The 10,685-nt window shown below is 40.6% G+C and overlaps 1 protein-coding gene across 1 annotated transcript in view; it reads right to left on the reverse strand.

Moving 5' to 3' along the window:
- The window catches only part of LOC148394841 (melatonin receptor type 1B-like), an 87,765-nt gene extending 86,291 nt beyond the window's left edge, over positions 1–1,474 (reverse strand). Inside the window, exon 1 of the mRNA XM_088381015.1 lies at positions 1,012–1,474. Within this exon, the coding sequence (XP_088237141.1) occupies positions 1,012–1,207 (196 nt within the window). The 5' untranslated portion in view covers positions 1,208–1,474. The remainder of the gene's footprint in view (positions 1–1,011) is intronic.
- Between the last annotated feature and the right edge of the window lie 9,211 nt (positions 1,475–10,685).

The raw sequence follows: 10,685 nt of genomic DNA on the forward strand, positions 1-10,685 counted from the left end.
ATATATATATATATATATATATATATATATATATATATATATATATATATATATATATATATATATATATATATATATCCATCCATCCATTTTCTGAACCACTTAGTCCCCACGGGGGTGCTGGAGCCTATCCCAGCCGTCATCGAGCAGTAGGCGGGGGACACCCTGAACCGGTTGCCAGCCAATCACAGGGCACACAGAAACAAACAACCATTTGCACTCGCACTCACACCTAGGGACAATTTGGAGTGCCCAATCGGCCTACCAAGCATGTTTTTGGGACATGGGAGGAAACCGGAGTGCCCGGAGAAAACCCTTGCGGGCTCGGGGAGAACATGCAAACTCCACACAGGGAGGGCCGGAGGTGGAATCGAACCCACACCCTCCTAACTGTGAGGCGGACGTGCTACCCAGTGTGCCACCGAGCCGCCCACCGTCAATCTGCAAGAGTCCAGTTCCATGCGCTGTGTGGAATGTGAATATCAATGACAAACAAATTGAGTAAGACTTTAGTAGTCTGTCGTATGAATGAGGCAGACCGTTGAAAGCAAGCCATTCAGTTTGGCACCTGAATTAATTAAAATCCGTTCGTTTCGACTGAGTCCTTTAAACACTTCATTGGTTTCTTTTATATCAAACTAATTGTTTTAGGTTCTTTACCTGACATGTTTCGGCGGTTTCTTCCGCCTTCATCAGAGACACTCTAATGAAGGCGGAAGAAACCGCCGAAACATGTCAGGTAAAGAACCTAAAACAATTAGTTTGATATAAAAGAAACCAGTGAAGTGATTAAAACAAGGAAAAACAAGATGAACTTAGTACAATGAGTCCTTTAAAGTCCGCCGAGTCATCCACTCAGTCAAGGTTGATTCACATAAAAACGTTACGCTTGTTTCTCAGCTGACAACCGCGAGGCTGTTTGTTTACATGAGTGTGCGCACACACACACACACACAAACACACACACACACACACACACACATGCACACCAAATAGATTTTAGCTTCTTACCCACATTTCGGAGTTTACGGTTCTTCGCTACAGAGATTATAACCAGCAGGTTCCCCAACACATCCACCACAGTTGTGAAGATCAGCACGCTGGCCAGCGCCGTAACTGCCCATGCAGGACGCGCTTCTCCTTGGCTTGGCTCCGGCCCATGTGCAGTCTGATTATTAAACAATGATCCATCCTCCGGCATGTCCATAGCCACCACTCTCTCCTCTTTCTCTTCCTTCTCCTGCGTGCTAGATTATTTACATTCTTTTTCTTTGATCCCCGAACCTGTCGGCTGCGTGCCGCTCAGTGGCTGCAAGCATTCTTTACGCTCTTATTGCCTCCACAGTCCGGAGTCGCTTCGCCAGCCCGCAGCCAGTCCACGCGGAGCGGACTGCAGCCAGGCGAGATCCATTCATATTTCTGGGATCCGAGATGCTGAGAGCATAGAAGCAGTAGCATGGGTCTCCACACCTCCTCCTTTTATTCTCTCTGCTACTCTGCCTCTCCAAAGCTGCTGCTCCTCATTTCTCTTCATTTATGCCTCCTCCAACACATCTCCTTTCCTTCCCCCTCCTCTAATCTCTGAGGAACTGGAGGCAACTTGCTCCAGCGCCTTTGGTATTCTGTTGCTGTCTGTGCACATTGGCTGCTGTTCAGTTTTAGCAGCAGTTCACGCATTTGTTGAATGGAAAAGCCTTTGTTCTTGAAATAATATTTTATTAATCACCAACAAATCATATGCCAAGATATGTCTACTTTATTGAGATTTTAATGAGTCACAAACCGTACGTTTTTGCTTTTGGATGTCGGAGACTGCATCTATATTGGGTTTATCTTCTCTTCGGATTCAACTTATGTAATGCACAACAAGGCATTTGATACAGTTCTGGGAGTCCTTTACAAGACTCAATCAAGTTCTACATGAGTCAAAGTATTTTGTGCAAGTTTCGAAGATAAATAACGAAGTCATTAAGTTATTAACTATAATCATAGCAAAGTAATCAAATAATAAGAGCAATAACACATACTTTATCATGTGATACGTGACTTAATATAAAAAACACAAATCTAATGAAGTTTGCACATTTTGTGAAGCCATAACATGGCAACGTCCTTTTGGCCAATATTCAATTAAATACGCAACAGATAAATACACAAGATATGTGATGTTTAAATGACTAAACTTTATCCTTTTGTTTTTGCGTATCACCCTCTTTTAGACCTGGAACACTTTCCAAAAAAGCTGGGAAATGGGTATGTTTCCCACTGTGATATTTCACGCTTATTAGGAACTGTGAGCACTAATTGTCAGGGTTTTTCAGATTATCCTTATCGTATGATTATGTTGGAATGCAACTGGTAATAAATAAACTAGCTTGTCCCATCCTACACAAGGTCGTAAAACACCCCCTGATATGTTTTGACTAGAGGACAAGGGCTTCCTATTCAGCCTACTCTTACCCCCACTCTGTTTCTCTTAATAAATATGCCCTTGCAGGAGGGAGAGAGTAGGCTTCATTCCTTCAACGGGCTGCAAGTGTCTAAAAGGACTTACTTGTCTCCCGTGTGGTTCTTGCAAAATAAGTTGGAGTGAGTGAATTTTGGTGCCGAAACCCGGGATCCCTCATACCCGCTATCTGTCTGACGAAGAAGGACGTGCTGCATTGTCGACAAGCCAGCGTCCATTTGGAGGAAGAAGAAAGTCCTGGGAAGAGAATTCTTCGCTGGGCCAGCATCTTCGGTCTGCCTTCGTCTGACAGAGTTGGATTGACGGGACCCGGCAGTGCAACGAACCAGGGGACAAGTAAGTTAAAGGCCTGAAGTTGTGTGATTGTGTTGTTGTTGTGAAACGCGTAAAAAGGTAGAAGTGCACAGGAAAAAGTAAGTTTTGTGGAAGGAGGGGGTGTTGTAGAGTCCCCCTCTGGATGAGGTGTCTCTTTTGGAGCAGTGGTTCTCAAACTGTTTTGAAATCTCAGTACCTCCGTGGATCATTATTTGACGACCACTGTTCTAAGGAGTACAACTTCGCGTTGGCAGGGCTGGGGACAAGGACTGTTGTCTTTAGTTCCCAGGGAAGGTGGGGGGTGTTGTAGAGTCCCCTCACTGGATGAAGCAGCTCCCTTTTTATGCATAAAGGGAGGACTTCGCGTAGGCAGGGATAACTTGTGTGATTGAGTGTGTGACTGGTAGGATAAATTGACTAAATAGCAGTTCTAGCGTTGATCCACGGCAATAAAACAGGCTAGCAATCCGTTGAAAGGTCAATTTAAACCTGCATTGAGGATCCTCAAAGAAAAAAATTTGAAAAAAAAAATTGTAAAACCTTAAACTACTAAAATTAAGATGGGAAATAAGAACTGTAAATCTCTTGCTCTGTTCTTCTTTGAGATGAAAGGTACATGGCGAGTAGATTTCTTAATTGTATGCAATACATGCTGAAGTGGAAGAAAATGTATGGAGTACAAGGAAATTTGAAATGTGGAAGAAGTGGTAGAAGTGCTAGAGTGTGGTTGAAATCTTCACAAAGAGATGAGAACGAATTCAAGAGACAAAAGCTAGAAAGATGAAAACTGATGAGGTCACAAGTGTTTGTCAGACCAGGAGTTAATAAGGCCCCTGTGAGCAGGTGCAAGGCCACAGCTAAAGCCGTGGCTCAAGCAAAGGGGCAAGAGGAGCTTCCGCTCCTATGCAAATCATGTATCAAAATTTAAAAGATCTGAAACCTCTCCCATATGACAGCAAAACATGTCATTGTCAGGTTATCAAAAATCTTTTAAGATTGTTAGAGCTCCTGTCCATACAAGAAGTATGACAATGCTGTTTGTATGCCCAATGACAAATGACTAGAGATCAAATTGTGTTACACTAAAGTTAAAATATGCAAATCAAGTGGTAAACAAATGCAACTTGCTTCTAGAAGATAAATAAAATTAGAATGTGCTGTCCTCGTGTGCATGGGAGGGACCAGCTCCTGATCGACCACAGGAAATGGCCAGCCTGTGACGAATCATTGGTGCTGGGACCTACCTTCCGCACGCGAGAGCTGTGCATATGTGTGCGTACGTGTTAAATTGATGAAGATTGGCTAAACTTTTAGTATAAAGACATTTGCTAGACTGTCTATTCAATTTACACCGCAGAACAGAAACAATTTTGACAGATAAAAATGAGAGGAAAAGAGAGAAATCTGTTTGCGAGCAGAAACTAATCCACACTAGTGCATGTTAAGTGTTGAGCCCACATGAGAAATTCGAAGAAGAAAAAAAAAAAAAACGACAGAACATGCTTTCAGGAATTGGAAGAAGCTAAATTGTGAATTTACGATTTTGCAATGCTACATTTAATGGGAATAATTGATTGGTTGTGTTATAAGATTATATAAAATTCTAAATGTAAATTACATCTGAGAGATTGAGTTCTTCAAATTTAAAAACAAAGAAAAAATTCAAATTAATTTGCCAGTAGTTTTTTTTTTTTTTTTTTTTTTTAGTTAAGTTTTTTTTAATTGGTGGATTGTTCTACCAGGAACCTTGAGTTGAAAATGATATATGAATGTTGTGTGGTGAGCTTGGATGAATTGGGACCAATGTGATAGGAAGACTCCTTTTTGGAGACTGTGTGAGATGCATATGATGAGAATTGATGAATGAGTGCCTGAATGAAAGGTTGAATGGTTGAAGTCGTTGGCGACTACTATGGGAAATTAGTAGAGCGACTTTGATGAAAGAGTGATTTTGAGCAGGTTGAATGCTAAAAAGAAACACGTAGCTTTTGGATTGATAATTAACTAGAGAAAAAACTGGAGAACCAGTAACACATGTAGAAGATGTGTGAACTGAGAAGTTGAGCGTTTTGGAAAGAAAGTCAAATTAAATGATGATGAAATCATATGTAGTAATACAACACTTTACTACATATGGATTCTCTAAATCATACAATTGAGTAAAATAAAACTTGCATTTTGATTTGTATTCAAATTTCTAAGATTCTTGTGATAAACAATGAGAAAACGATTGAAAAGTAACTAAAGAAACTACAAGCTAGCTGAGTCGCGCCCCATTCGGGGAGGCCATCCATTTACTTGCTAAGCTAGTTCTGAAAGCAGTTCAATTGCCACGAAAAGTAGCTATATGCACGTGTGCAGCACACACACACAGGAGACTGATAAGGCGTCAAGAGGTAACAAGCTTGCAGACAGAACCACAAAGCTGCAGCGCAAAAGACACTTCAAATTTTATACACACAAGAAGCAGATTAAATCACTGAAACATTTTTAAAGATGTGCAGCGACAAAGTCCATGGAGTGAAATTCAATTATGGACGAAAAGAGGGGCAAGATTAGAGAATGGCATCTATAAATGGCCAGAAGACAAACCTATCCTGCCAAAGAACTTATGCAAATGTGCAGCAATATTGAGCCAAAGTGCGTGTCACATGGCTCAAGAGGAGGGATAGTGGGGCAGGTCAGTCAGCTTTATACAACATATGGATTTGATTCATATTCAAAACATTTTCAAAACAAAACAAATTTTTTTTTTTGTAGAGCTTGTTTCAACAAAAACAAAAACACTGAATGCCTTAACAGTTGCAAAAACGTCATAGAAAGAAATAATACCGAGATATGGGATTTCAGAAATTAATTCTCATGATAGGACTGGTATAAAGTGTGAAGATGTGCTTGAAAAAACAAACAAAAAAACTGGAAGATCATGGACAAAATGTTTAGACCTGGTCAAACTGTACATAAATATTACAAGTACTGTGGGTTTAACCCCGTATAAAAAATTTTTGGGCGACAATATAGATTACCGTGTTTTGAATCCAAGTGGGAAACTAAGGATGATTAAAATTTGGCAGATTACATGAGAAAAATATTTAAAAGGCAAAAAGAACAAACCACATTTTCATTAAGAGCATTGAAAACGAAACACTGGTGTTCTTCCAAGGGGGAAGAGCCATGTTGAATCTTGATAACTACACCAACTGCCATTAAAATAGCAGAAAGGTCAGTTGAGGTAGTCCTAGCAAATTACAAAAGGGACATTTCTTTTGAGGTAACGTTCAATCTTCGAGAAATGCCGGGAACAAGAAAATGGAACAATAACGTTATTGCATGTTGGGTGGCTATCTTTGTTGCCATTTTGTTACCTTCAACAATATGGCATTTGTGGGTACTAAGAGTCATAATGAATAGGGGAGAGATGAGATGGGCAACTTATATGCGTAGATCACCCCAAAAATTATGCTGCATTGTATCAATTTAAAAGATCAGTTTGACCTTTGCAGGATGATCTGCTGTGTCGGATCTGGACTGCCATGTAAGTATGATGTTCAGATGTGTACTTTGTCAACAACCGCTGTAGATGTTAAAGAATGGGATGAATATCTAGAATGAATGTGGATAATTTGTTTCAGGTAACTAATTATAAAAGTAACTGAAAAAGGAAACAATTGATTGCTTATGGCAAAACAAGCTGCAAAGACAGAAAAAATTGAATATGTCATATGTATGGATTTGCGACCGATTATGTTGTACTGTTGCCATTGACCAAAGATTGTGTGAAATCTGCCACGTCTACTGGATTGTGAAATGTGCGACAGAGCATTCTATATAATATCCACTGTGAGAAAAAAGAAAAAAAAAAAGAAGCCATTGCTTTCAGAGAATCTAGTCAAACGAAATTGTATAAACATCAACATGCCAAGATCTGGGAAAAAAGGTGGTAAAAACCAAAATATTTTTAAATTTGAGAGGCGACGATGATCTGACCGAAATTGATGCAATTGGAGTCCCTAGAGGAGTTCCTGATTAATAAGAATTAAATGACCAAATTGCAGCAGGATGGGAGTCCTTCATTTGCTGCTGGTGAATGATGAACAAGAACGTAGACAGGATAAATTACATCCATTACAACATGCAGAAATTGGGCAAACGGACACAAGCGGGGCTCGAGGCAGTGCATGAACAGCTAGCAACGCCTTCCCCAATGTCGATCCAGAACCACAATGTTCATGATATGTTGTTGTCTGAGAAAGCAGGGGTCTGCGCAATGTTTGGAGAACAATGCTGCACCTTCATCCCCAACAACACCGCCCCTGGAGGGAGCCTGACGGAGGCGATTGCAGGCCTGCGATCCCTCAAAACGAGGATGAAAGAGCACTACAAGTGGATGACTGCTTTTGGGAAGTATAACACCCTTGTGTCCTCAATTTTACCATCAGTTGCAGTGTTTGCTGCTATGCTCACCTTGTATGGATGTTGCATGCCATGTCTTCGTGCTCTGTTTAATCGTCTCGTCACTACAGTAATATCGCCCATGGAGGACGAGATTGCTCAGATATACCTAATGTCTGAGCGGCAACGTGATGATGTTGATGGCAAAATTCGTGCATCTGTGTTACCAGACTTTTCCCAGATCCGTGGGATTCTGAATGATGACATCGCAACGTTTATCCTTTGGTGCAAACATATTTGTCCTCATGAATGTGATCCGACGACTGAGAGTCGAGAAAAGGGGTTGTTTACGGTGATGTGTGAATTTGAGCAAATATGTGATAAACAGTGGGGAAATGTCAGGATAATTAGTTTTGTAGAAGCGCTGGCCGGCCTGAACCGGAGGTCTCATACCTTCGCTCAAGGCTAACACATCTGCCAGGTTTTAGGGAGTTCTTATACTCCCTTCCTTGTCTTATCTGTGAGAGGCCCTCACTAGTTATGAACAGAACACCTTTGTTCCTTGTTTAGCTAAAGAGAAGTTCTTTCTCTATTATACCTTGTAGTTTCTATTTATGAATTGTTGTTGACCGGGACAGTTTTTAAGTTATCCCATATTTACTGAATGTTTGGTTAAGTAGACTTCATGCAAGTTATCTCACATCTACTTAACGTTTGTTGGAGTGTATGCACGAGAGGTATCTGATGATACTCATCATTATTATTGTGTGAAACGTAGCAAGAAAGTCTAGAGCATTGTTTTACAGGGACACGGCATCCAGGAGTTGGATATCAACACCGAGCTGTCACAATTGCCGACCCATCCCGCTCTGGACTTGCAGACGGAGGAAACTGGATGGGAGCTTTGGACATCGCCGCTGTGTGCTAGGATGAGAGAGCCGTTTTCAAGGTGTAAGGGCTCTACTACCAACATGGCTGCACCATCGGACGGGACCTACTTCGTCCAGAAGTTCAGAAGCACTGCCTCACCTGCATCCTATGAGTGCACGTGCCTGTTCTGAACGGATCGTGGTTTTGTGGTCACAAGAGTTGTCCGATGCTGCCTGCCAACTGGACACGAGTGTGTGCGCCAGTGTGAGTGACAGACCACACCTACAGACTAGAACATCATCAGCTGACGAAAACACGAGCACATATACAACTTCTTAGACGTGACAGATGTGATAATGATAATGAGACGTGGATTGCGTAGATGGTGTTCTGTTGAGCATGTTTTACGGAAACTTGTTGATTTGACCATCAAAAATGCTTCGCAAGTAATGGATACAATGATGTACTGTTTCTGTGTTTTTCTTTTTCTTTTTTTATTGATAGCATTCTGGTCGCCTAAGGCAGAGGGACCGTGTGAGACTTTTCCTGCTAATAACATCTGGCTAGCAGGTCTTTCGCTTACACAATAAGTTTGATCTGGGGTATTGAAGGAAAACCTCATCTTCACTGGAAATTGTTGCTATCATTGTTTGTTGTTTTTTATTTTTACTATTCTTCTTTCTTCGTTATATTTTCTTGCTTGCCTTTGTTGTTTGGGGTGGCATAATCATATGATAAAACAGGAGGGAGATGTCAGGGTTTTTCAGATTATCCTTATCGTATGATTATGTTGGAAGGCAACCGGTAATAAATAAACTAGCTTGTCCCATCCTACACAAGGTGTAGGTGGGACTGTCTTTCTTTGTAAAAAAAACTCGTGTGCACGTGCGGTTTATAGTCCGGTGCGGCTTGTGTAAGAAAAAAACTAAAATATCCCCGAATTTTAGCTGGTGCGGTTTATAGTCCGGAAATTACGGTATATTTTATTATTCAATCCAACATTTCATCATATGTATTTGAAAAAAATGTAGTCTGGTCTGACCACAGCTCGTTTTTCCACTTTGCATCATTCCCTCTCAGATGAACTCGAGCAAGGCGGCTGTGTTGTTATTATTCGCTGCTTACATGCAGAGATTTTCTCTATTTTTTTTTAAACCTTTGATTATAATATCAACGATAGATGGTGAGATTCCTAAATTCCTTGCAATCATAATTGGTTTTTATAGGTTGAAATGGTTTTTGAAATCATTGTTTTCTCTTTTTATTCATATTTTACACAATATTCCAACTTCATTGGAATTGGGCTTTTCACAATATTTATCTGAAGGAAAAGCATTCCAAGCTAAAAGATAATATGTTACGAATACTCTCTTGGGGTGGAGTTTAATTGGAAAGGAGGAGAAAGGTGATTAGATTCTTGGTAGGTTTGATTGCAACATAGTGTAACAACTTCAATGCCACATCACGATTGGTTTTCTGTCCACGAATTCACTTTGTGCGTGCAGACATTTGCTCAGTTAGTCATGCAAAACACTAGAGAGCAGGTGACTTTGACGAAAGTATTTTGTGTTCGTTACTGTCCGCATTCAGTGACTCATCGTGAATACAATTAGAGTCACAGGCATTGTGCAGTCAGTGAGTAACTTTGCATTGGTGGTTTGCAAATGTAATCTTATGTAGATAAATGCAGCTGGTTCCAGGTGGGCTGCATTATCATCTCATTTCATATTTCTCTCCCGCAGACTCATTAATTGTGACTGATGCAGCTTCAGATTTCAGACATCCTTCTTCATTTCTTCAGGTGATCATTGACATGTGCAGGAGAACCTCACAGTATTTCCCAGTCGTTGTACGGTTCAGAAACCAACCAGAATGTTCAGGAAAGAAAATGCCTCCAACATTTGGAAGGCAAGCGTCAAGGGAGAATTCAGCAAGTCTTAGAATACCTCAGCCGTACAACGACTGGGAAATACTGTGAGGTTCAACTCACCAGAGTTGAAATGATCCATTATAAAAGGATTAACTTGTATTTCAGTGAGATGCAATGCCATTGAGACGAGGGAAAAGAGAGAGCCTCAAGTGAAGTTGGAGAAGCTGAAAAGATGGTGAACTGTATACGGTTAATGAAATGCAGTTTATTTCAAACACCAAGATAGTTATGGAAAAGGTGAAGTTGTGGACTTTGCACGTATAGAATGTGCGTCTGCATACCTGTAGGGTACAGTTGCACCTAAGTTGACACAGACCCTTAAAAATGCTGTGGTAAAAACAACCCAATTTGGGTTAAAAACTGGATCGTCAAATTGCGGCAACTTCCTGGGTTGTTGAGCCAAAAACAACCCAAAACGAATCAACCCAACAAATTTGGTTATTTTTTCTGATTAACATCTAAGGTTGGGTCAAATTCACCCAACTTCCTGGGTCCGTCCGATTTCTAACCCAGCAGTTTTAACGGTGTACCCAGTCAGAATTTGTAATATGTGTTCCATTCTTTCAAGAAAGCAAAACACATTTATTTTTTTAACTAGATTCAAAGTAAACTGCATAACAATACAGAAAAGCACAATAACGAGATGGTTCCTGTTTCATCATCGGTCGGATCTCCTCAAACTTATGTAAAACATCTCAGCACAACTGTATA

Source organism: Syngnathus floridae, chromosome 7, assembly GCF_059516105.1.
Source record: "Syngnathus floridae isolate MCC-2025c chromosome 7, RoL_Sflo_1.0, whole genome shotgun sequence".
NCBI classification, from domain to species: Eukaryota; Metazoa; Chordata; class Actinopteri; order Syngnathiformes; family Syngnathidae; genus Syngnathus; species Syngnathus floridae.